The 27,376-nt window shown below is 45.9% G+C and overlaps 2 protein-coding genes across 2 annotated transcripts in view; both read left to right on the top strand.

Annotated features, from left to right (window-relative positions):
* Window positions 1-37: 37 nt before the first annotated feature.
* Window positions 38-22,760, top strand: Slc25a16 (solute carrier family 25 member 16). Its single transcript, XM_052744850.1, is given in 10 exon segments — window positions 38-819; window positions 6,145-6,237; window positions 10,012-10,145; window positions 14,202-14,265; window positions 14,560-14,681; window positions 15,053-15,119; window positions 17,244-17,406; window positions 19,332-19,378; window positions 19,381-19,399; window positions 20,527-22,760. Coding segments are annotated over 10 exon segments (1,005 nt in total). The 5' UTR covers window positions 38-680; the 3' UTR covers window positions 20,684-22,760.
* Window positions 22,761-24,819: 2,059 nt separating this feature from the next.
* Dna2 (DNA replication helicase/nuclease 2) overlaps window positions 24,820-27,376 on the top strand; it is a 32,550-nt gene continuing 29,993 nt past the window's right edge. Inside the window, exon 1 of the mRNA XM_052744849.1 lies at window positions 24,820-24,979. Within this exon, the coding sequence (XP_052600809.1) occupies window positions 24,903-24,979 (77 nt within the window). The 5' untranslated portion in view covers window positions 24,820-24,902. The remainder of the gene's footprint in view (window positions 24,980-27,376) is intronic.

Here is a 27,376-nt window from a genome sequence, read left to right as displayed (position 1 = left end):
GCTGCCATGGTACATGTGTGGCGGTCAGAGAACAACTTGTGGGAATCACTTGTCTCCTTCAACTAAGAGGGTCTTGGAGATAACTCAGGTAGTCCAGCCTAGTGGCAAGTGCCTCTGCCCTTTGAGCCATCTTGCCGGCCTAGGTTTTTATTTTGAGATGGAATCTCTCTCTGCAAACCCTGGATAGCCTGGAACTCAATTTGATGCCTAGGCTGGCCTTGTTCTGGAGGTGATCCTCCTCCTTCAGAATCCTGAAGAGTGCTGGAATTACAGGCATGAGCCGGACGGAGGGTCTCACTATTGCAGCTCAAGCTGACACTGAGCTCCATTCTCCTGCATCAGGCTTTTGGGGGTGCTGAGACTGCAGGCCTGAACCACCTCGTCCGGCTAAAGAGGTGGCGAGCTTTGAAGGACCAGCTTCCCACGAACCCCCAGCCAGGACACCAGGACCCCGAGCGCCCAAGCCCCCCCTGGGTGACGCCCACTTCCGCCCTCACCCGCGGACCCCCTCGGCCGGGACCCAGCGGCTCGTGCGTCATCATTCCGCGCCGCCGCGCCACGGGCATCCTCTGGCCCCGCCCACCCGGCGGCCCGGCTCCTGTCAGAGCCGGCTCCAGCCATGGTGCTGCCCAGTGTTCTGTAAGTTGGCAGCGGTGGCTCGGGACGTGGCGCAGGTCCCGATGGCGGCGGCGGCGGCGGCGGCGGCGGCGGCGGCCCTGCCGGCGGCCGACCCTGCACCCGCGGGGCCGCAGGCGGCGGGGAGCGGAGGCCAGACCTCGCGCCGAGACTTCTACTGGCTGCGTTCCTTCTTGGCCGGGGGTAGGTGTCCGCCGCCGGGACCCGGGGGATGGGGTGGAGAAGCCGGGCCGCCGGCGGGTCAGGGCCGCCGGCTGCCGTGACAGCCCCGGGACTTGTGCTGCAGCGTCCAGCCGGGCGTTTATCTCAGCCGCTGCCGTCCGGTCTAATCCCTCGACCTGGAAGGAACGAACCAAGCACCTGTTCCCTGTGGTTGAAAAGAAAAGGATCCCCTTCGGTGGGACAGGATGGGCACCCCTTTCTGTTACAAATAACCCGAGTGTCAGTGTAGGCTTGGATTTTGCTGTTTGCTTAAAAGGAAAAACCAAATATTGGAGATGGAGGCCAGCTTGCACTCGCGACTCCTTCCTCTCTCTCTCTCTCTCTGTGTGTATGTGTGTGTGTGTGTGATAGAGGAGGAGGGGGGAGGTTGAGAATATAAGACTATTTCATGTAGCCCCACCCCACCCCACCCCAGCCTCCTTATGTAGTTGAAGCTGGCTTTGAACTCCTGATTCTCCTGCCTCTACCTCCCAAGTGCTGGAATTACAGGCATGTGCCACCACTATCCATCTCTGGAGGCCAGCTTTTAAAAACTAGACTAGGATATGAGCTGGATGTGGTGGCATGTGCCTTGAATCTGAGCACTGGGGATGCAGAGGCAGGCAGATCTTGAGTTTGAGGTCATCTGGTCTTCATAGCAAGTTCCAGGCGAGCTAGGAATGCATAGTGATACCGTGTCTCAGAAACAAAACTAAAATGACTAGGGGTATTGTGCAAAACTGCCTACGACCAAAACTCATTCCAGGAATCGGGGGTAAACAAGCTGCAACTGCTTGAAAAGAAGCACTGTGGCTTTGGCTGCAAGACAGAGGGTTTACATGTCTCAGATTTCCTCTCCCTTTCTGTGTGCAGATGTTTCTATCTCTTACCTCCCCCTCCCCACAATGACTGATTGTTTGAGTTGTCATCACTTAATCATTTATGACTGGCAATGAAAAAAAAAACCACATCATGAGGACTTGTGGAAAGATTGTATCCATAACTTGCAGTGGTATTGAGAATGTAATTATTTTCTTCTGCAGATTGAAAAGACATCTCTTAGTTCCATCACTTAGGAGGCAGAGGCAGGTGGATCTATGTGAGTTCGAGGCCAGCCTGGTCTACACAGTGAGTTCCAGGACAGCCAGGGCTATACTGAGAAAACCTGTCTGAAAAACTAAACAAGCCTGGCAGTGGTGGTGCACGCCTTTAACCCCAGCACTTGGGGGGCAGAAGCAGGCAGATGTGTGTGAGTTTGAGACCAGCCTGGTCTACAGAGCCAGTTCCAGGATGGTCTCCAAAGCTACACAGGGAAATGCTCTCTCGAAACCGTGCCCCCCAAACCAAACCAAACCAAACCAAAACAACAACAATGAAAGACATCTCTTTATTAATACTGGAACACCTGAGCCTGTGTGTGTGTGTGTGTGTGTGTGTGTGTGTGTGTGTGTATGAGAACAAAAGAAAGATCTGTTGGCTGGGCATGGTGGCACACTCCTTTAATGTGTAGCAGGTGGTTATCTGTAGCACAAATCTTAAAAGGTCTTATTAATAAAAACAAATCTGGAGCCAGGTATTGGAGTGAATGGTAAAAGATCAGAGAAGTAGAACAGGGCACATTTAAACTCACCTCGCTAACTCCTCAGCTGATCCTGTTTCCTGTGTATGTTTGTGTGTGTGTGTGTGTGTGTGTGTGTGTGTGTGTGTGTGTGTGTGTGTACGTGTCACAACTCTCATGTGGTACTTAGAGGACAACTTGTGCCAGTTTTCTCCTGTTATGTCGCCCTGGGAATCAAACTCAGGTCCTTTAGGCTTGTTGGCCAACATTTTAACCCATTAAGCTATCTCATCAGATCCTGCCTTTAAAAACTACATTTGGGGGCCAGAGAGTTGGCTCAGCAGTTAAGAGCACTTATTGCTCTTTTAGAGCAGCCAGATTTGATTGCCAGCACCTACATGACACCCACGAATGTCTGTTAACTCCAGTCCCAGGGGATCTGATGCCCTCTTCTGATCTCACTGGGTGCCAGGCATGCATGTAGTGCACAAACACACGTTCAGGGAAATCACTCATGTACAAAATAATATTTAAAACATTACATTGGCTTGCTTGTTTGTTTGTTTATTGTTGGCATGTTTGTGGGTATGGGCATGCCAAGCAAGAGTGTGGTGGTCAGAACAGCTGTGGGAGTCAATCCTCTTCTTCCACCATGTGCATCTTGAGGACTGAACTCAGATCTTCAGACTTTGAGACTACGTGCACACTGAGCCATCTTGCCAGCCCATGGAGATAGTTTCTTATGTAGCCCAGGTTAGCTTTGACCTCACGTTGTAGGTAAGGATGATCTCAAGCACCTGAATTTCCTCCTTTACTAAGTTCTGGGATTATAGGCATGAGCCTGCAAATCTGTTTGATTTTGTCTGTTTGTTTGTTTGGCTTTTCAAGACAGGGTTTCTCTGTGTAGCCCTGGATGTGGAGACCAAGCTGGCCTTGAACTCCGAGATTCACCTGCCTCTGCCTCCCTAGTGCTGGGATTAAAAGCGTGCGCCACCCGCGCCCGGCCATATTTTTGTTTCTTGAGGCAGGATCTTAAGCTAGCTCAGGCTGTCATGGAACTCACTATGTAACTGAAGCTGGCTTCAGACTTGTGGAACTCCTTCTGCCTGTGCCTTCCCAGTATCCTGCCTCCCTTGCCTTGAGTGCTGAGGCTACAGGAATGAGCCACCAGACCTGGTTCAAGCAGGATTTTCTCATCGATGACGTGTGGGGAGGAGGGGTCAAGGGTGACTTGCTGTGGCTTGAGCAAGGATGTAACTGTCTGACTGGAGGCTATAATTAGAGCCTTTTTGTGGTGTCTGATGGTGTATTTGTTTCTTTTCTATTGCTGTGATAAAACATGCATGGCCAAAGCAGCTTAGAGAAGAAAGACCCTCTTTGGGGTTTACAGTTCCAGAGGAATAGCAGTCCATGGTGGTGGACTGGATTCAGCATCTGGCTGGAGCAGCAGCTGAGAACTCACATCTGAATCCCCTGGGAATGGTGTGAGTCTTTTGAAACCCCAGAGCCCTCAGTGGCACAGCTCCCCCAACAAGGCCACACTTCCTCCCCAAACATCCACTAACCGTGGACCAGCTATTCAAATGCCTGAGATTTAGGTGAGACTCCTCGTCAAAACCACCACAGATGGGGAGAGAGGAGTGGACATTGCCCTTGCTTGGGGACATTCAACTAGCAGCTAGGACTGTCATATACTGCTGGCGATGGTGGAGAACAGCAGAGCCACTCAGAAGACCTGCTGGAGCAGTTACCTATAAAGCTGCATATTTGTACGCAGGAACTTGGAACAAATCCTAAGAATGGACCAAGGGTAGACTATGTTTCAGTCTATAACTGCTATGTTGACTTTTGCTCAAAGCAGAAGTAGTCCAATTGTCTGTCCATGCTCGGATGTGTAAGTAAATATGATACAATAATGAGATACTACTGAAAATACTGAAAATAAACAGACTGCTGCGGTACTTGCCAATATGGATGGATCTCACCAAACTGAATCGAGGCTTCAGTTGTACAATACTGTGTCATTCTTGTCTGTACAAAGGTTTTTTTTGTTTTGTTTCGTTTTTGTTGGTTTTGATTTTTGAGATGGGGTTTCTCTGTGTAGCCCTGGGTGTCCTGGAACTCTGTAGACTGGGCTGTCACTCTGTAGCCCAGGCTGGCCTCGAACTCACAGAGATCCGCCTGCCTCTGCCTTCCAAGTGCTGGGATTAAAGGCGTGCGCCACCACTGCCCAGCTTTATTTTTATTTTATGTGCATGGGTGTTTTGCCTATATGTATGTCTTCACACCATATGCAGAGAGTACCAGTGGATGCCAGAGGAGGCTGTCCTGGTGCTGGAATTACAGATGGTTTTGAGCCACTGTGTAGGTGCCAGCAATCAAACTCAGGTCCTCTGGAAGAGTCACCAGCTCTTAACTGCTGAATCATCTCTCAAACTCCTAAAATTCCTTTTCTTTCTTTTATGTTTCTTTCTTTTTTCTGAGACAGAGTTTCTTTGTGTAACAACTCTGGCTGTCCTGGAACTCACTCTGTAGACCAGGCTGGCCTCTCAGTCACAGATATCCACCTGCCTCTGCCTCCTGAGTGCTGGGATTTAAAGTGGGTGCTACCACCACCAGGCCTTTATTTTTTTCTTAAATAAAGGTCTCTCATAGCCGGGCGTTGGTGGCGAATGCCTTTAATCCCAGCACTCGGGAGGCAGAGGCAGGCAGATCTCTGTGAGTTCGAGGCCAGCCTGAGCTACAGAGCGAGATCCAGGAAAGGCGCAAAGCTACACAGAGAAAAACCAAAAAAAAAAAAAAAAAAAAAGACAGTGTCTGTCTATGTAGCCCTGTAGCCCTGGATGTCCTGGAACTCACTATATAGACCAGGCTGACCTCAAACTTACACATCTGAGCATGGACAGACAGTTGGACTACTTCTGCTTTGGAGCTAAAGTTAACATAGCAGTTATGAACTGAAACATAGTCTTTTTTTTTAGAGCTGAGGAGCTGAGGATCAAACCCAGAGCCTTGCACTTGCTAGGCAAGCACTCTACCACTGAGCTAAATCCCCAACCCCCTGAAACATAGTCTACACTTGGTCCATACTTAGGACCTCTGCCTCCCAAGTGCTGGGATTAAAGGCATGGGCTGCTCCCTGCTTCATTTTTTTTTTTTTTTTGAGATATGATCTCACTCTGTAGTTCAAATTGGCCTGGAAGTGTGCATCTGCAGCAAAGGGAACTCACAGCAATCCTCTTGCCTTAACTTCCCAAAGGCTGGTGTGTGCTGCCGTGTCCTCCATTTGATCATTTTTGAACCATCCTTATTGGTGGGCTGAAAACTCCGGATCTAAGTGGACTTCCTTTAAGCATGTCTCTGCTTCCATGCATACCTATGTGCCAGTGCAACAGTATGGGCACCAAATGTATACTGCTGCATTGTAGATGAATGACTCATCTCACGGGCAAAGGTGGTTTTGATGTTTTAGTGAAAAACATATTTCTACAAGAAGAGAGTTTTAAATAGAACTTCCCAGTTGGGTAACTTGCTCATCAGACATTGGGTTTTGCATTGCTGTATACTCTTAGAACTTGCTTTTAAGTTACAGGGAATGGGGCCAATCATCAGCATAACACTATTACTAAGCAGTTCTACCCATGGAGACCAAACTGAACCATAGTTGGCGTACTGACCGGCCCCGTGATGATTTCCCTTTAGGAAGAGATGGTATCCAGTTTCTTTCTGACCTTTCCGTTTTCTCTTAGGTATTGCTGGGTGCTGTGCCAAAACCACAGTTGCTCCTTTGGATCGAGTGAAGGTTTTATTACAAGCTCACAACCACCATTATAAACATTTAGGTGAGTCACAGGTGCTGCCCTAGTGTGGGTTTCTACTGCTGGGGTGAAACACCACACCCACAAGCAAGTCGGGGAGGAAAGGGTTTGTTTGGCTTACTCTTCTACATCACAGTCAGTCACTGAAGGAAGTCAGGAACTCAAGCAGGGCAGGAACCTGGAGACAGGAGCTGATGCAGAGGCCATGGAGGGGTGCTGCCGACTGGCTTGCTTCTTATAGCTTGCTTGGTCTACTCTCTTATGGAACCAGGGACCACCTGCCCAGGGATGGTGCACTCACAGTGGGCTGGGCCCTCCCGCATCAACCACTGATTAAGAAAATGCCCCGCAGGCCTGCCTACAGCCCTGTTTTATGGAGGCATTTTCTCAGCTGAGTTCTCCCTCTCACATGACTCTAGCTTGTGTCAAATTGACGTAACAACTAGCTAGGACAGATGCTCAAGATGGAAAGGAATGAAACATTACCTACCTGTTTTCTCGTGGAGAGAGGAGTGAAAGAGAGTTAGTGTTTGGGACGAGCTTTGCAAGGGACTAATCCCTCCCTCTATTTTTTGGGTTTTTGTTTGTTTGTTTTTGAGACCAGGCCTCCCCTGCAGCTCTGGCTATCCTGTAACTATGTAGTCCAAGCTGACGTTGGACTCCTGCCTCAGCCACCCAAATACTTGGAGTATTGGCATGAGTCCCCATGCCAATATATTTTATCTATTTTCCTTAAATAATTTTTAGTTTTTCAGTATAAGATCTCACTGTAGCCTAGGCTAGCCTAGGATTCACTAGGTAGCACAGATTGGCCTCAGTTTCATGGCGATCCTTCTGTCTCAGCCCTCTGAGGGCTGACGTCACTGGAGCCCTGCACAGCTCATTGTGCCTGGTTTATGAATTAAAGTTTATCTTAAGTATGTTTGTACAGGAAAAACATAGTATTCGGATATCTGCTGGGTGTCTTGGCACGTACCAAATGGATCCTGCTAATTGGATTAGTGATTCATTGTGGGGGCCCGCTCCCACTTTTTCCCCCCATTTTACTCTTGAGAAGTAAAGGATAAGAAATTTAGACAGAAATAAAGAGGGGAGAGAGACAGATAGAAACACAGGATAACCTCAGGAGGGCCTGGATCCTTATCCACCATCCCAGAACTTTATTCAGAAGGGATTTTTATAACAATGCCGTGGGGCGAGGCAACAGACCTCTCCCTGCTAGATACAGCCAAGTGTAGACTCTTCGAAACACCTGGTACTCAGGCCTGTGGCCCATTCATCCTCTTATGCAGCCCTGCTGGGTAAAGCAAGCTCAGATCTCACTAGGAAACCTCTGTGGGCTCCCACAATTCATGTGGATAGACTGTAAAGATATCCAGAGGTGGAGTAGACCTGAGTCCTTTGTCAGTATCCCCAAGAGAAAAAGTATCCTCACATTAAGCAGTTGCAGTTGGTAGACTTATTTTTTGGTTTGGCTTTTTGAGACAGTCTTTCACTGTATGGCTCTGGCTGTCCTGGAACTCACTCTGTAGACCAGGCTGACCTCAGAGATCCGCCTGTTTCTGCCTCCCTGGTGTTGAGATTAAAGGCGTGTGTCACCGCCTTCTGGCTGACTAATTTTTAAAGTTTGTTTTTGGTGCTGATTATTGAACCTGGTGCCTCACACATGCTAAGCCAGAACTCTGCCAGTCAGCTCTCCCACAGTACCTAGTACCCAGAGATACCTGCTGTTCCTGTCCCTTCCTTTTCCTGGCTGTTTCCCCGTGGAAACAAACTTGTGTGTAAACCAGCCTGAGGAACCTTCTCTCATCGTCGCAGATGGATCTTGTGATCCTCAGTACAACCTGAAGCTCAGGTATATTGATTACTGTCCTTAATCTTGTTGGGGGCCTCTGGCTCATTCAGTGCAGTTCGCTATGATTGTGAATGCAAGTTTTTAAGACATAGCTGTTCTTGCGGTGGCAAGGTTTTTTGTTGTGTTGTTTATCTATCTGTCTGTCTATCTATCTACCTATCTATCTATCTATCTATCTATCTATCTATCTATCTATCTAATCCTTTTGGTATTTCGAGACAGGGTTTCTTTCTGTAGTCCTGACTGTCCTGGAACTCTCTTTGTAGACCAGGCTGGCCTTGAACTCACAGAGATCCACCTGCCTCTGCCTCCTTAGTGCTGGCATTAAAGGCCTGCACCCCCACTGCCCAGCTTTTTTTTTTTTGGTATAGGGTCTCTTTACATAGCCCTGGCTGTTCTGAAACTTACTATGTAGGTCAGGCTGGCCTTGAACTCACAGAGATCCACCTGCCTCTGCCTTTCCAGTACTGGGATTAGAGGTGTGCACCCCATGTCCATCTCAGTGGTAAACTTTATATTTTATAGTAGTAAAGCTTACTGATATGATTTAGATACATGATTCAGTTCAACTATTATGTCGAAATCACTACTTGTGGGCTGGAGAGATGGCTCAAAGGTCGGAAGCTCTTGTTATTCTTGTAGAGGACCTGGGTTCAGGTCCCAGCACCCACAGAGTGCTCCAGTTCCAGGGGGTTCAACGCCCTCTTTTGAGCTTTTTTTTTTTTTTTTTTTTGAGACAGGGTTTCTCTGTGTAGCTTTGCGCCTTTCCTGGAGCTTGCTCTGTACACCAGGCTGGCCTCGAACTGACAAAGATCCACCTGCCTCTGCCTCCCAAGTGCTGGGACTAAAGGAGTGTGCCACCACCACCCGGCTTGAGCTTTTTGGGCTCCTGGCACTCAGTAATGCAGACACACATGTAGGCCAAACAGTTGTATAGATAAAGTAAAATAAATAAATTGTTTAAAAAAAAGAGAAATTACAATTTGTGGTGGGGCATAGTGATGCACACTAACAATCCCAGCACTTGAATGATGAGGTAGGGGTCTGGAGAGATGGCTCAGAGGTTAAGAGCCCTGGCTGTTTTCCCAGAGGTCCTGAGTTCAATTCCCAGCACCCACATGGTGGCTCCCAACCACCTGTAATGAGATCTGGCGCCCTCTTCTGACCTGCAGGTGTACATGCAGGCAGAACACTGTATACTTTTAAAAAAAAAAAAAAAAAAAGGGAGGATCAGGACTTCCAGGTAATTCTTGGCTGTGTAGTGTGTTTGTTTGAGGCCAGCCGGTGTTATAGGGGAACCTCTCTAAGAAAACACAACACTCATGAAATTGCATAATCTCTATCAGTGTTTTCTCTGAAAATTTGAATTTAGGTATTTTTATTGGAGGAGAGGCATACTGTTGTTTAGGTTGGCCTCAAACTTATATGCCTAGGTTGACCTTGAGTAGGCCATCTTCCTCCATGAGCCTCCTGGGGCACATGTCTTTAATCCTGTATTCAGGAGGCAGAGGTGGGCAGATCTCTGTAAGCTTCAGGCCAGGTGGAGCTACATAGTTAGACCCTGTCACAAAACAACACACACACCAAAAACAAAAAAGAAAGAAAAAAGAACAAACATGAAGGCCCGCAAGAGGTCTCCGTGGGTAAAATGCTTGCCATATAGGCCTAATGACTTGAGTTGGATCCCCAGAACCCATATAAATATGAAGGAGAGAACTGACTCTTCGAGGTTGTCTTCTGACCTCACCCATGCACAATGACATGAACACACCATGGGCACACAGTCTCAAACACACACCCAGTATAAATAAATACATGCTAACAGAAAAAGGAGACCCAAGCAGAACCAGTTAAGAAGGATTATGCATGTGAGCCACACACCTGACTCACAGAGTTTTCATGACTTTAACAGTGCTTTTCTTGTCAACTCTTTCCATAAATAGGGGTACTGTCTACACTGCGTGCTGTTCCCCAGAAGGAAGGCTACCTTGGCTTGTATAAAGGAAATGGCGCCATGATGATTCGAATCTTTCCCTACGGTGCGATCCAGTTCATGGCATTTGAGCATTATAAAACGGTAGTCGGATTTTTCTCTTTCATCTCTTGGAATATTATGTTTAATACCAGACATATGTACATGTGTGTGTGTGTGTGTGTGTGTGTGTGTGTGTGTGTGTGTGTGTGTGTGTGAGCATGCTGTGGTGTCCCCGTGGAAGTCAGACAGAGAACAGTGTGTGGAAGTCCTTCCATCATGTGGGTCCCATGGTTTGGGCTCAGGTTGTCAGGCTGGTGGCAAGGGCCTTGACTGCTGAGTCATTTGTAGGTCCTTCCGACCTGTGTTGTTTTGAAACCGTGTCTTCATGTAAAGCCCAGGCTGGTTTTGAACAGATGATCATCTGCCTCTGCCTCCCACATCCAGGGATTACGTGGTATACCGCCATGCTCTGCAGTGGAATTCTTTCTGGTGCTGGGGATGAGCCTGGGACCGTGTGCTTCCTGGTGGTGAAGGCTGGGTGCAGTGATGCAGGTTTTTATGCTTCTGTGGCAAGCACTTTCCCAACTGAGCATCTCCCCATTTCCTGTTTGTTTTGAGATGGGGTCTGCAATCTACTATGTCAGGCTGGCTTTGAACTCCTAGTATTTCCTTCTCCACCTCTCAGGTGCTGGAATTGTAGGCATGTGCCACCATGCCCAGCTCAAAAGTGACTTGAGGTGGTGGCGCACGCCTTTAATCCCGGCACTTGGGAGGCAGAGGCAGGTAGATCTCTGTGAGTTCAAGGCCAGCCTGGGCTACAGAGTGAGTTCCAGGACAGGCTCCAAAGCTACACAGAGAAACCCTGTCCCGAAAAACAAAAGGTTTGGAAAAAAAATGTCTTTCAAAAAGACAAATATAGGGTCAGTGCAGTGGCTTATGGGTAAGGGTAGCTTTTGCCTAACAAGCTAAATTCAGCCCCTGGATCCAGGTGGTAGATAGCTGACTCCTTTCTGTTGTCCCTAACTTCCATGAATGTGCTCAATCACACACACACACCTACACACACACACACACACACACACACACACACACACACACGTACATACACAAAAGAAAATGAATAAAAATTAGCCAGGCGGTGGTCCCAGCACTTGGGAGGCAGAGGCAGGCGGATCTCTGTGAGTTCGAGGCCAGCCTGGGTCACCAAGTGAGTTCCTGGAAAGGCACAAAGCTACACAGAGAAACCCTGTCTCAAAAAACCAAGAAAAAAATTAAAATGTTTTCTAAAAAAGAGAAATAAATTCATAATATATTAATAGGATTTTTGTTTGTTTGTTTTTGTGTTTTGAGATAGGGTTTCTCTATATAGCTTTGGTGCCTGTCCTGGAACTCCCTCTATAGACCATGCTGGCCTCGAACTCACAAAGATCCACCTGCCTCTGCCTCCCGAGTGCTGGTATTAAAGGTGTGTGCCACAACTAGCAGGCTTTTCCAGCCCATTTAATAGACATTTTGTTCTCCAGTTCTCTGAGAATACCAGTGCAGCTTTTCTTTTATAATTATATTCTCTTACGTTTATATGTTTTCAATGGTATATAATTAAAATATATATTATATAATAATATATATATATAAAATCACACACATACACACGCATGCATACAGGTATTTTGCTGTTACAGCTCAGAGCCTTGAGCATCCTAGGCAATGTCTTACCAATGAATCAGATCTCCAGTTTGGGATTTTGTTACTAAATAAGTGAAATCATGTTATGGAAGTCTGTTATTTTAGAGCAGTGCTTCAACAGCTTTTCCTACTATACTTATTAAGTTTCCTTTGTCCTTTCTAATTTGTTTCTCTGTGTATCATTGGCTATCCTGAAACTTTCTTTGTAGACTTAGGCTGGCCTTGAATTTAGAAATTTGCCTGCCTCTGCTGGATTAAAAGCATGTAACACCACATCCAGCCTAACTTTGCCGTTTTGTTTTTGTTTTCTCTTTTTTGTTTGTTTGTTTGTTTGTTTGTTTGAGACAGGTTTTCTCTGTGTCACAGCCTGGCTGTTCTGGAACTCACTGTGTAGACCAGGCTGGCCTCAACTTAGAGATCACCCTGCCTCTGCCTCCCAAGTGCTGGGATTAAAGGCGTGCGCCAATATGTAAAGCCTCCAACTTTACTTTTTTTTTTTTTTTTTAATAAAGGAAGAACATTTAATTGTGGTGGTGGCTTACAGTTTCAGTGATTCAGTCCATTATCATCATGGCAGGGAGCATGGCAGCTGGGAATATGGCAGCTTGCAGGCAGACATGGTTTGGAGAGTTCTAAATCTTGATCTAAAGAAAACCTCAAAGTCTGCTTCCACAGTGACACACTTCCTCCAACAAGACCACACCTACTCCAATAAAGCCACACCTCCTAATAGTGCCACTCATTTTGGGAGCCATTTTCTTTCAGACCATCACATTCTACTCCCTGGTCCCCAAAAGTTTGTAGCCATATGATAATGTAAAAATGCATTCATCCAACTTCAAAAGTCCCTATAGTCTATAACAGTCTCAACAGTGTTTAAAAGTCCAAAGCCTCTTCTGAAATTCATGCAATCTCCTAATTGTAATCCCTTATAAAAATCAAAATAAAAAAAACAGATCACATACTTCCAACATATAATGGCCCAGGATATACATTACTGTTCCAAAAATCCAAACTCTGTATCTCCATGTCTGATATCAAAACGCTCTTCAGATCACCAACTCTTTTCAGCTTTGTTGACTGCAACACACATCTTTCTCTTGGACTGATTCCACTCCCTGTTAGCAGTCATGGCAGATATTACACGACTCTGGCATCTCTAACATCTTGAGGTCTCCAAAGCAATCCTGGCTTCTCCTTCCCAGCTTCACACAGTGGCTTCTCTGGGCTTCGTTTAGGGACACCCCTGACACATGCCTGGCCTCAGTGACTTTTCTTAGTCACAGTGCCAGGTTCCATAATGCCTTTTTGTATCCTTGACTCTAAAGTCAGAACCATGTGGCCAAGTTCTGCTGCTTGCCGGCGCTGGAACATGGCCTCCTTGTTCAATTACATCTTCACCAGCTTTCTCCAACTTTACATTTTTTAAAAAAGGATTTATTTGGGGGGCTGGAGATAGCTTAGTGGTTAAAGGCATTGGCTGTCCTTCAAAAGGACCCAGGTTTGAACCAGTTCCCAGTACCTACATGGTAGCTCAGAACCATCTATGACTGCAGTTTTAGAGAATCTAGTGCCCCCTTCTGGCCTCTACTGGTCCTGCACATATGTGTCAAGCATGTATAGACAAACACCTGTATCCATAAACTAAAATAAAACTAATTTTTTAAAGATTTATTTATTGCCGGGCAGTGGTGGTGCTCACCTTTAATCCCAGCACTCGGGAGGCAGAGGCAGGTGGATCTCTGTGAGTTCGAGGCCAGCCTGGGTTACAGAGTGAGTTCAAGGACAGGCTCCAAAGCTACACAGAGAAACCCTGTCTCGAAAAACAAAAAACAAAAAACCAAAAAAAAGATTTATTTATTATGCATACAATATTCTGCCTGCATGTGCACGTGCTCACCAGAAGAGGGCACCAGATCTCATTACAGATGGTGTGAGCCACCATGTGGTTGCTGGGAATTGAACTCAGGACTTCTGGAAGAATAGCCAGTGCTCTTAACCTCTGAGCCATCTCTCCAGCCCATAAAACTAATTTTTTTAAAAGATTGATTTATTTATTATGTATACAGAAGAGGGTGCCAGATCTCATTACATATGGTTATGAGCCACCATGTGGGTGCTGGGAATTGAACTCAGTCGGTGCTCTTAACCTCTCAGCCATCTCTCCAGCCCCAAAACCAATTTTTAAAAAATGAAAAAAGATTCATTTTTATTTTATGTATCTGAGTGTTTGCCTTCATATAGATGTGTGTGTACTGTGAATGTCTGGTGCCTCTGTAGCCAGAAGAGGGCGCCAGTTCCCGTGGAACTGTAGTTATGGACAGTTATCAGCTACCATGTGGGTGCTGGGAACCGAATCCAAGTTGTCTGCAAGAGCAGCAAGTGCTCTCAACCTCTGCGCCATCTCTCTGGCTCTTACAACTTTAACACAGAAGATAGAATCTTATTTAATTCAGTGTTTTTGGTTTCTAGTTCATTACTACAAAGCTGGGAGTTTCTGGTCATGTGCACAGATTAATGGCTGGATCCATGGCAGGTAAGATGAAGGTACATTCATATCTGATAAGTAAGTGTTCTTTAGTGCTTAATTTGGGGGGCTAGAGAGATGGCCAAGCAGTTAAGAGTACTTGCTGCTCTTTAAAAAAAATATATATTTATTCAAAAATATTATATATATACTTTTGAGATACAGTCTCACTATGTAGTCCTGGCTTGCCTGTATTTAAATATTCTTATTTATTTATTTATTTATTCATTTGTTCATTTATTTTTTTTGTGTGTATACATGTTTATGTCACTTTTTTTTCATTTATGATTCTGTTCTTTTCAGGCATGACAGCAGTTATCTGCACTTACCCTCTCGATGTGGTTAGGGTGCGCCTCGCCTTCCAGGTGAAAGGGGAGCATACCTATTCAGGGATCATTCATGCATTCAAGACGATTTATGCTAAGGTATTTCATCCCACTGTCCAAACTGATAGCATGTCTTCTCATAGCTAGGAAAATGTTAAAGGATATCCACTTTTCCCTTTATTTGGAATTAATGATACTAGATTAGGGGTGTGGCTTAGTGGAAGAGCACTTACCTGCACAGTCCTGGCTTGATCTCAGGTACCACAGGAGAAAGAGAGTGGAGGAGCGGGGGAGGGAGGGAGGGAGGGAGGGAGGGAGGGCCATGTTAATGATCAGGGCAGCAGTAATCCTGACAAGTCCGTAGCTGTGTTTCAAGAGAGTCCTGGGCCGTTTCTGTTGTGCCCTGTGCTTTTAGTATGATGTTTATCATAATGAATGTGATATAATCTTCTGATTTTCTTCATTCAAAGGAAGGCGGTTTCCTCGGATTCTACAGAGGTCTGATGCCTACTATATTGGGAATGGCCCCGTATGCAGGTACGGTTCAAATCGGGCCAGGCAGGCGGTGCACATCTCTAATCCCAGCACTCAGGGCAGAGGCAGAGGCAGGCGGATTGCTGGGAGCTGGAAGCCAGCGTGGTTTACAGAGTGAGCTCCCGGCCAGCCAGGGCTCCACAGTGAGGCTCCATCTCAGAAGTAAAGCAGGTCAAGGCAAAGCTGCAGGAAACTGGCAGCATCCTACTTTGTGTTTCCGTCGTCAGTGTCAGTTAAGTGATAACGTGCCATCTGAAAGTGGTTTTTACTAAATGATGAAGATGGATTGAAGATTCACATATGGTCATTCAGCCCATTGTGTATATGAAGTTTACTATTTAGGTACACTGAGTAGATATGCAATTTTATGTCTTTTTATTAGTATCTGACTTAGTTAAAGCCTTACTAATGAACACTTAAGTTGTTAAGAATGCAGGTTTAGGGCTAGCGAGATGGTTCAGTGGCTCAAAGCAAATGGTTGCTCTTGCAGAAGACCAGGGTTTGGTTCCCAGTCCCCACATGATAGCTTACAATCATCTGTTACTCCAGTTCAGGTGTCTGACACCCTCTCCTGGCCTCTGCAGGCACCAGGCATGCATGTGCTGCACACACAAACACTCATATACACAAGTTTCTTAAATAAAGTAGAAAGATGCATGGTGGCACTGGAGAGGGGGGTCAGAGCTTCAGGATCTGAAATCAGCTACATTGAGGTTTGGGCGTAATGCGGAATACCTGTAACTCCAGATACTTGAGAAGTTAAGGCAGAAAATTGGGGGTTTGGGGCCAGCCCAGTAATGTACAAGAGCCTCTTTCTCTCATTTCTGTTTTGTTTGATTTTTGTTTTTAGATGAGTTTTGTAGTCCGAGCTGGCCTCATTATGTAGCTGAGGACCTGCGTCTAAGTGCTAGGATTGTAACTGACTGGTATGCTTGCTCAAACACTGTCTCTCTTTTATTTTTCTGGAGCTGAGGACCGAACCTAAATCCCCAACCCCCAACACTGTCTCTTTTAAAACTTACTTATGTGTATGAGTGTTCTGCCTGTGCATGTGTATGTACATCACATGCCGGCCTATGGCCCTTGGAGGCCAGAAGAGGGTTACAGACAGCTGTAAGGCACATGTGGGTGCTGGGTCCTTTGCAAAAGCAGCAAGTGCTCTTAATGGCTGAGCCATTTCTCCAGACCCTAAAACAATTCAGTTGTTTTTCAATAACAGCTTTGTAGAGTTATGACTAGAACACCATACCATTTGTTCATCTAAGTGTCCAGTTCATGTCAATTAGACATCATCCTTCACCCATAGTTAGGACGGACTCCCAAGTCTAAACAGCCATTAATTTTTACATCTCTACCGGTTTGCATTTCATTTAAAGGAAGTAATATTGTGATTGACTTCTCTGATTGTGTGTTTTCAAAGTTCAATGTGTTGGAGACATACTGTATTTTCTTGTTGTTTTGCTGTAGTATTGTTTTGTATGAGTGCATATTTATATATAGTCTAGCCTTGAACTTGCTATGTAGCTAAGAATGACCTTGAAATCCTGATCCTCTTGCTTGGGACTCCCAGGTGCTGGGCTGACGGTGGGTTCCATTGAGCCTGGCTTCTATGTCCTTATAGTTAAATTTTTTTATTATATCTATTTATTATATGCATGTGTATATAAAATTATGAATTACAGGCTGGGTGTAGTGATGCATGCCTTTAATCTCAGCCCATGAGAGGCTAAGTCCAGCCTGATCTACATAGTGAGTTTCAGGCCAGCCAGGATTACATAGTGAGACTGTGTCTTAGAACCCCCCTGAATTATGAGTTATGAGTTTATATTTCACTCAGTTTAAACCTTGGAATACTGCTTAATTCTACTCCTCTGTGATATGAAATTGTGTTCACTACTGCCCCGTAAATGCACAGTATGCTAGTGTGTGAAAACCAATGCTATCGTTTTTTTGGTAAGTGGTAGGATCTTTGAATTAGTATTTATAGATATTAATTAAATATCTTACATGAAGGCAATTATTCTAGACTAGGAAATGCATACTTTGTTCCTTCTACTAACTCGTTTTGATGTAAGGAAGCTCTTTTTCTCAGTTCGTGTTATGGTGAGCTCATGGTTTGCTTTTCAGGTGTTTCCTTTTTTACCTTTGGTACCTTGAAGAGCGTTGGGCTTTCCTACGCGCCCACCCTGCTCGGCCGCCCTTCGTCTGACAATCCCAATGTCCTAGTTCTGAGGACCCATGTGAACTTACTTTGTGGTGGCGTTGCTGGAGCAATAGCCCAGACGATATCGTAAGTGTCCCAACTTGAGCTGTGCGTCAGGTCGTTTCCTGTGTCTCGTCTACGCTGTTAGTCATTTTATCCTCTCTCCCTGACAAAATGCTGCTTAATCTTGATAAGTATTCATTTAGTACTTTTTCAGATATGCCTTTGTCATAAGTATATTTAGATAATTACATGCCAACAGTTGATTATATTCATCTAGATCCTCCCAGTTTCCTATGGATTTATTTGAACAAAAGCAAGAGAATCACTTGAATGTGATGATTCATTTGTTCACATCAATTGGCCTACAAGAAGTTTCTGGAGTTTGAGCCATTTAGAGAGAGAGAGAGAGAGAGAGAGAGAGAGAGAGAGTGTAAGTGTGTGTAAGCCCTTTGCATTAAAATCTTGAAAACTTACTTTTTTCCGGATAGTATATGAATCATCGTAAGGTTCACTGAAGGAGAAAATAAAATTGCTGACTCAGCAAGCCCCTTTTAGTTAGATTTTGTTTTTATTTTTAGCTATGTATAAATGTGGGTTTGTGCATAAGAGTACAGTTCCAGAGCCCAGAAGAGGGGTCAGGTCTGGAGCTGGCCTTACAGTGGTTGTGAGCTACTGATGTGACGTGGGTACTGGGAACTGAACTCAGGTTCTCTGAGCAGGGTTTCTCTGGCTGTCTTGGAACTCACTTTGTAGACCAGGTTGGCCTCGAACTCACAGAGATCTGCCTGCCTCTGCCTCCCGAGTGCTGGGATGAAAGGCGTGCGCCACCACCACCTGGTGCCCAAGCTGTTTTTATTGAAACAGTACAGTGTTTAACTGGAGTTAAATCTGCTGGCATGTAGAGAGAACATTATAATAAATGCATTACTATGTCAAAATTGGGAAGGCAGTTTCACGTAATTTCTCTAGACCAAGAGAGATTAAGTAGAGTGAGATAGAAGTGACTGGAAACTGAGCAACGGGGACTTTCCAGGGAAAGAAAGTCAGAAAGCCTTTGAGATGACATGTCTGAAGCACCAGGAAGGCGCAGAAAGGGAGTGTTGTGACCAGACTCAGCAGGCATCCTGGGTGAGAAAAGCAAAACCAGAGTCAGCTGGAGAGGATGCTCAGGACGAGCATTGTCCTGGGAAAGCTGATGGCGGATTCAGATGGAAGCTGGTGTTATGCTGCGGAGGACAAAGGACAGAGGTGTCTGCTTAGCAGTGGAAGTCTGTCTGTGGACCATAGTTCTGCTGTGGACTCAGACTATCTCTACGTTCTAGATGACACTTTGGCTCTGTCACCCCCCGCCCTTTCCTCACAGTTGACTCACATCTTAACCTGTCTTCTCTTTCTCTCCATTTCCCTTCCCACCCCCTACCCCCGAGACAGGGTTTCTTGTAATCAAAACTGGTCTCAAACTTGTTATGTACCTGAGGATGGCTTTGAACTTCAAACCCTCCTGCCTCCATCTGCCCAGTGCTGGGTTGTCGTTCTTGTCAGCTTTCTTTGAACTGCCAGCCCCCAAATAATGACACGGAAACATTATTAATTATGAAAGCTTGGTCTTTAGATTAGGCTTGTTTCCAACTAGCTCTTACAACTCAAATTAACCTGCGTCTATTAAGCTATGTTCTGTCACGTGGCTCTTTACCTCTCCTCCGTTCTGTATGTCCTTATCCCTCTGTGACTGGCTGGTGCCTCCTGCAGCGCCAGATTTGAACCCTGACTTCCTCTCTCTGCCCGGAAGTTCTGCCTGCCCTCTCCTGTCTAGCTATTGGCCATTCAGCTCCTTATTAAACCAATCCAAAGGTGCCTTAGGCAGGTGAGGCAAAACACAGCACCTTCATGCAGCGTGAACAAATATTCCAAAACAGGAATGCCCAGTGGATGTGGAAGTTTGGTTTCAGTGGTTGTCAAATAGGAAACGAGAGGTTATTTTTAAGTCTTTAATTCTTCTGTTTCTCTAGCTACCCATTTGATGTGACCCGTCGGAGAATGCAGTTGGGGACAGTCCTGCAGAGTCTGAAAAGTGCCTGTAAGTGTTCTGACATCTAACCTAGAAATGTAATGTTTTCTTTTAAAGATTTCTATCTTTTGGTTGTTGGTTTTTTTTTTTTTTTTTAGATTTATTTATTTATTATGTATATAGCATGTATGACTGCAGGCCAGAAGAGGGCACCAGATCTCATTACAGATGGTTGTGAGCCACCATGTGGCTGCTGGGAATTGAACTCAGGACCTCTGGAAGAGCAGCCAGTGCTCTTAACCACTGAGCCATCTCTCCAGCCCCTGGTTGTTGGTTTTTTGAGACAGGGTTTCTTTGTGTAGCTTTGGCTATATTGGAACTAGCTTTGTAGACCAGGTTGGCCTCCAACTCAGAGACCTGACTGCCTCTACCTCCCTAGTGCTGGGATAAAAGAAGTGTTCCACCACCGCCCAGCTAATTTCTACTTTTTAAAGACAGGATCTCAAGCAGCCCTGATTGGCTTCCAACTTTGTATGCAACATGCCTGACCTAGAACTTGTGATCTTTTGATTTAGAAAGGCTAGCTTTGAACTGCTGGTCCTCCTGCTCCATCTCCCAAGTGCTAAGCTTATAGGCGTGTACCACCTGGACTCATTTGTTTGTATGTATGTGTTTATGTATGTAAGTATGTATTGCTTTTGAGAAGACAGTCCCTCTCTGTAGCTCATGTTGGCCTGAAACTCCTGGTTTAGCTTTTGAAGTGCTAGGATTACAGGTTTGAGCAACCGCGGTCAGCTAAGCCTCTTTGAAAAATGCTACCATGGGCCTTGTGGTGGTGGCGCACACCTTTAATCCTATCACCCATGGGAGGCAGAGGCAGGTGGATCTCTGTGAGTTCAAGGCCAGTCTGGGCTACAGAGCGAGATCCAGGACAGCCAGAGCTACACAGAGAAACCTGTCTGGAAAAAAACAAAAAACAAAAAAATGCTACTGCAGCCTGGGCCTGGTGGCATAGTCCTCTTTCCCCAGCATGTGGGAGGCAGGAGATTACAGTTCAAAGCCAGCCCAAGCTATAGACCAAGGTTCTGTCTGAAGAAACCAACCAATCAACAATCACCAAGCTCTCCTGGGTTCTGAGGTTGTCTTGTCTGTCCCCTCAAGAGTAGTTGCTCCATCGTTTTCCCACTGTCTTTCAGTACGATGCGGGAGACCATGAAGTATGTCTATGGACACCATGGGATTCGGAAAGGACTGTACCGTGGCTTGTCTCTGAACTACATCCGCTGTATTCCCTCGCAAGCTGTGGCTTTCACAACCTATGAACTTATGAAGCAATTTTTTCACCTTAACTAAAAGAAAAAATTACCACTTGTGATGGTTTTCCTCAGTAAATTCTCAGAGGGAAATATATATATAAATGTTACCTTAATTGTGAGGGAGACATTACTTGAAGAGGACATTTGCCCTGTCACAGGAACCACTGGGGCTCTAATACTTGATTTCTGTTGGATTTTAAATCATAGATCGAAAGTGCTTAGCATAATGTTTTGTTTTCTTTTTGATGGGATCTAGATATGTAACCCTGGCTGGCTTGGAACTCCCTGTGGAGACCAAACTGGCCTAGATTTGTGGCAATCCTCCTGCCTCTGCCTCCCAAGTACTGAGATCTCCGGCATGTGCCACCATGCCTGCTCTGACATACTTTTTAATGGCAAACATTATACCTTAGAACCCTGCAAAACCATCTTATGCTGAGGGTGGTCACTGCTGGTTATTTTAAAGTACTATTTGGAAGGAGAGGTGGGTTCGTATTGGAATTCAAGAGATTGTCATTGGTTCCACCACACGATTCCAAACTTCATTGTAATTGTGGTCATGGAGGCGGGGAGGGACAGGAATCAAATCCAGGGCCCTTTGCATGCCAGGCACAGGTTGTCCCCCACTATGCCACACCCCCAGCCTGTAATTATGATTGTCTTCTCTCCCTCAGTGCTGAGGGAGTTGAGCCCAGGGCCTTGCATGTGCAAGGCAAGCACCATACCACTGAGCTACATTCCTGACCCTTTTCTTTTTTAGCGATGTGCTGGGATCAAACTCATGCATGCTAATTGCACCCCACCAATGGCCTGCACCCCACCAATGGCCTGCACCCCCAGCCCTCTAACACTGCTTGTTATCCCCCGACTCTCCATCCTTTCTTTCCTTGTGCTGGGGAGTAAACTCAGGGTCTCTCTCGCCTGTCTTGCTAGATAAGCGCTCTACCTCTGAACTACGTCTCCAGCATCTGACCTTGTGTGGTGTTATGAAAGTCAGCAGACTCAGTTTAATTGTAGTGGAATGAGAAGTGAATATCTGGGAAACATAGCTAGCAACAAAGTAGTGTTCTTGTTATGTTTCTTCTCAGAGTTCTGCTCCAGTTGATAAAAGGACACCTTTTCCTCATTGATTTGAGAAGTTTTTCTTTATTTTTATTTTCCTCTCTTTGGGGATTGAATCTAGGACCTCGTACATGCCAGTCAAGTGGTGTACCCTACCACTGAGCTACATCCTCAGCTCTCTTCATTTCTCAATACAATTGGTCTTGTCTTAAAAAGGAGAGACTTAATCAGGTTTTGTTCAAATGCTGTTACCAGGTACTTTGATTTTCGTGAGTTAAAAAAAAACCACTGTATTTCTCAAAGGCAGTAATAATGAAAATTAAATATCTTTGCTCTTAAAAGGAGAATAGCATTGTAGATGTTTGTCTTAAATCACTTGATGTGTACTAGAAAATTTAAGTGGACCATGAATATAGCTGAAGCAATGTTTCCAAGATACTATGTCAATATACAAGTTCTTCCATGTACAGTACGTTTAGTGTGTCATACTTCTAAGTGTAAATATAGAACACGCTCTGATTGTTACATTTTAAAGAAAGTTGTTTAGAGTATAAGAATCCTGATCATTGTGTTTAGAGCCCTTTTCTCTTTTGTTGTGAGCATGACAGATGGAGTAGCAGCGGTGACCGTCTGTCTGTCCGTAGAGGTGGGGCTTTGTAGAGCCGATGTGAGCTGTAAAGACTTTAAATATAAGCTGCTAAGGTTATTTCTGCATTTTTTTGCGCATAAAGATTTCTTGTCATATCTTGGTAAAAATTGGATGAATTAGTTTCATTTGTGTAATCTTTACTTTAAAAATGAACATGTACTTTGTGACTTGAAGTATACCGGGAGTGGGGATACATCTGTTTATAAAGCTCTTTTGTATATTTTCATTTCTGGACCACACTGTAGCTAATTATTCCATTCAATCTTAAGGTAATTTAAACCTATAAAATAAATATCTCAGTTATATTATCAATAAAAGAGAATGAAAATATTTTTTAAAATAAGAAATTGCATTCTATGTCTTATAGAATCCGTAAGATATTAAAAGTAATTTTTTATCCTTGTTTTGATGGTTTCCTTTATTTACTTATCATCTGCGGAACCTGAGATCAACCTGAAGGCTTTGCACATGCTAGGTGAACACTTTACCACTGAACTGGGTCCCCAGCCACTCTAGTTAGTTGTTAGTTAGTTTTATTTTTTCTTATGTATTTAATATTATTTTATGTGTATGAGTGTTTTGCCGGTATGCATGTCTGTGCCCCACAGACATGCCTGACATACCAAGGAGATCAGAAGCAAGACACTGGATCCCCTGGAACTCAATTATAGGTTCTTGTCAGCTGGCATGTGGGTGCTGAGTATCGAACTGGAGTCCTCTGGAAGAGCAGCCTGTGTTCTTAACTATGAGCCATCTCTCCAGCCCCTTATTTCTTTTCTTTTCTTTTTTTTTGAAGCAGTCTCTTTATGTAACCCAAGCTGGCCTGAAACTCAAAATCTTCCTGCCTCAGCCTCTCCTGTGCTGGGGTTGCAAGTATGTGCCACCACATCAGGTCAATACCTTTCTTTTTAAATATTTGCATTATTATTTTTCGAATGTTTACATCATCATCATCATCATCATCATCATTATCAATTATTTATTTTGGTTTTCTTGAGACAGGGTTTCTCTGTGTATCCCTGACTGTCCTAGAACTCATTAGGTAGACCAGGCTGGCCTCAAACTCACAAAGTTAAAGGCGTTTGCCATCACCGCCCAGCTTTAAAGGCCTGCATTATTGAAGGAAAAATGTTAAATATGAAATATCAGAATGAGAGGGCTGGGGAGATGGTTCAGGTGACAAACAGCTTTGTAACCTACTTTTCAGATTCCTAGCTCCCACATAAGAGCCAGGTTTAGTCATAGACCCGGTCTCATAAAATAAAGTGAAGAGCCATAGGAGGCACCCAGTGTCCAACCACTGGTCTCCCACCCACTCCCACACGCACACATACAGGCACGCACACATGCTCAGAAATCAGAGTGAAAGAACGTTAAAATTAAAATGGCATTTATTTATTTATTTATTCATTCATTTATTTATTTATTTATCGAGACAGGGTTTCTCTATGTAGTTTTGGAGCCTGTCCTGGATATCGCTCTGTAGACCAGGCTGGCCTCAAACTCACAGAGTTCCGCCTGCCTCTGCCTCCAGAGTGCTGGGATTAAAGGCGAGCGCCACCACCGCCCGGCTAAAATGGCTTCTTTGAAAAGAAAGTTTTAGACTTATCTTTTTAAAAAAAAATTTATTTTGCCTTTTGTGTGCCTGTGAGTGTGTATGTGCACTATGTGTATAAGTGTGCCTTTGGAGGCCGGAGGAGGGCATCAGATCCTTTGGAACTTGGATTATAGGGAGTGGGAAGCAGCCAGATGTGAGAGTGGGAAGCAGCCAGATGTGGTACTTACTGGACGCTAAACCGGAGTCCTCTACAAGAGCAGCAGATACTCTTTAACCACTGAGCCATCTCATCTCTCCAGCCCTGTGTGTGTGTGTGTGTGTGTGTGTGTGTGTGTGTGTGTGTGTGTGTGTGTGTGTGTAAACAAGTCCCCTTTACCAGCTGCATGAAAAGGGGGCATGGTGATCACTGCAGACCGAAGCAGGGGATTGCTGTGAGTTCCAAATGTTTTCTTTTTTTTTTTCTTTTTTTTTTTTTTTTTTTTTTTTGGTTTTTCGAGACAGGGTTTCTCTGTGTAGCTTTGCGCCTTTCCTGGGACTCGCTTGGTAGCCAAGGCTGGCCTCGAACTCACAGAGATCCGCCTGCCTCTGCCTCCCGAGTGCTGGGATTAAAGGCGTGCGCCACCACCGCCCGGCCCAAATGTTTTCTTAAGCTGGGCTTGGAGATCCCTGCACTTGAAAGCCGGAGGCGGTGCTGTGAGTTCCAGGCCAGCCTGGGATACTTGAGACGCTGTCCCAAATCTAAAACACGAAGCGTGCGAGCCCGGCAGGCCACGTCAGGCACACACCCCCCCCCCCCCCCCGGAGGCGGGAAGGCGGGAAAGCGGCTCCGGTCCCGCGCGGAGCTTCCCGGCACTGCGAGCGCGGGAGCCGCTGGCGCGCGGGGCCCCTCCTGCGCATGCGCACGGACACCGGCGCGTCCCGGGCGCTACGGGTTCCAGGCGCCGCGGCCGCCTTTCGTAGCCGCCTCTCCCGGCGGCCCTGGCAGGGATGGAGCCGCTGGACGAGCTGGACCTGCTGCTGCTGGAGGAGGGCGGCGGAGCGGAGGCCGCGCCGCGGGCGGAAGTGTGAGTGAGCGGGCGAGCGGGCGGGCGCCAGGTCTGAACGCGGGCGGACCGGCGCAGTCTTCCCTGGTTTTAGCCGGAGGGTTCCCCTCATCGGCGACTGTTAATTTGGACCTGGTCTTGGGTAGCCCGGGCTGGCCTTGAACTCGCTCTTTTCCACACCGCAGCTCACCAGTGTCATTAATACATTGCATTTTATTATTATTATTATTATTTTTTTTTTATTTGGGTGCGTTGACCCGCTGGTGGGTCTTCTTTCCTTGCACGTGGGACCGCGGGAGCGAACTCCGGTCTTGCCAGCAGGCCGGGTCATATTATTAATTTACGTGTTTATGTGCATCTGTCTGATTTTAGAGGCATCTCCTGGAGCTGGAGTTACAGGCAGTCGTGAGCTGTCCGAGGCGGGTTCTGGGAATTGAACTCAGGTCCTTTCTGCAAGAACAATTCGTGTCCCTAACCACTGGGCCGTCTTCTCCAGGCCAGTGTAACTTTTAGGAGCTCCTGCAGGCGTCACCACCTACCTCAGGAAACCCTTGGTGTGAGGCTAAGTAGGGGTGTTCAGTGATACATTTCCAAAACAATGGGTTGTGCAGCCAGCTGGGGTGATTGGTAGGGGAAGGAGGAAGGCATTTTTTTTTTTTTTTTTTTTCCGATTTTTCGAGACAGGGTTTCTCTGTGTAAAAGTCCTAGTTGTCCTGGAACTCACTCTGTAGACCAGGCTGGCCTCGATCTCACAGAGATCCCCTTGCCTCTACCTCCAGAGTGCTGAGATCAAAGGCGTTTGCCAGCATGCCTGGTAGCATTTGATGTTTTAACCGGAGAGTGTAGGTGACTTGTTAGGGTTATGGAAGCCCGACCAGAAAGATGGGAGAAGAAAAGGGGTGTCACTTTAAAGAGTAGTTTGCATGGTTTCAGTATTGGGAAGCTGATCTGGTCATTCTAAATAGACATAAGAAACTCCTGAGTTAGTGTACAGAAGTGAGCTCCTCTGGCGGGTAATAACCCTGCTTTCTACTGGGATGTGATGGTTGGCTCAGAAGCTGCTGTTAATGACTCCAGCTACTCAAGGGGCCTTGGAGTGCTTCAGACCCAGAGTTGAGACCAGCCTTGACATCAACAGAGACCCTTTCCTGGGAAGCAGAGGGGGAGTTTGCTTCCTTTACAAGGAGAGGGAGGCAAGGACCTCTTCCTGCATCTGTGGTATGTTGGACTAGATTTCTTTAGTGGTGCTGGAGGAACCAACACCTGGTATGCAGTAGGCCTAAGCCCCCTGATGCTGTAAAGATTAGGATGATTGGCAGCTCCCGGCAGGAATTGCGGTGAACCCCCCATGCTGCTCTCTCTCACCAACCCCCTCTTTCTTTCCAGCAGTAATGGGGATGAGGCACAGGCTGGCACGCGGGTGCTGTGCCACTGAACCGTGTCCTGCCCAGCATATCAGTTATTTGGAAACGTGTTCAACGTATCTCCTTTTAGGTGTACTTTGTATAGGCTTTCAGCAGTAGTAGAAACCTGTTCCGACATTTTCCAGGTTCCGGGTTTTAGGGTAGCCCGGGGTAGCCTTGAATTGAGATGTATAGCCCAGCCCAGGATGGCCTTGACCACTTCCTAAGTGTTCTGTTGCTGTTGTTTATACAGCGGGCACATTTTGTAGATAAGGCTTGTGTGGTAAGAGGTAGGAGTGGCCCTAGAGCCCCAAGAGAAAGAAAAGCAACAGACAGCCATGTGGGTGATAGATGTCCAGTCCAGGTAGTTGAGAGTTGGGTACTCTCCCGTGTGTGAAGACTGACCATATCTGCCCTGCAAACAACCCTGCCCCCAGCCTCATAATCATTACTGTCTACTGGTTAAAAATACCAATCACAATGTATGTAGCCATGTATAGAGGACAAAGCCAGGAATGTGTAAGAGCACAATCCTGTGCTATTGGGAGCTCTTTAGCCTTTTGGTATGGAATCTCTAGAGATACACTGCTTCCCTACGGCAACTTGGGTGTCTCATTCTTTGGTTTGATCTCTTGAAACACTTGTGGGAGTCCCCCTGCCTCAGCCTCCCAAGCCCTGGGTTTACAGGTTTGAGCCATCATGTGCAGTTCGCTTATTATTTCATGTTATGTTTTATTTTTATTTTTATTTTTTATTTTTTTGGTTTTTCGAGACAGGGTTTCTGTGTGTAGCTTTGCGCCTCTCCTGGAACTCACTTGGTAGTCCAGACTGGCCTTGAACTCACAGAGATCCGCCTGGCTCTGCCTCCCGAGTGCTGGGATTAAAGGCGTGCGACACCAATGCCCGGCTCATGTTATGTTTTAAAAGGAGAGAAGTCACTTTTTGTTTTGAAATGGTGCTTCATGTAGTCCAGGCTAGCCCAGACTCCCTATGTCTCTAAGAATGACCTGGTTCT

This window comes from Peromyscus californicus, unplaced genomic scaffold, assembly GCF_007827085.1.
Source record: "Peromyscus californicus insignis strain IS unplaced genomic scaffold, ASM782708v3 Scaffold_19__1_contigs__length_69161282, whole genome shotgun sequence".
NCBI classification, from domain to species: domain Eukaryota; kingdom Metazoa; phylum Chordata; class Mammalia; order Rodentia; family Cricetidae; genus Peromyscus; species Peromyscus californicus.
The sequence above is the reverse complement of the archived record's forward strand: the minus strand, read 5'-3'. Positions and strand labels throughout refer to the sequence as shown.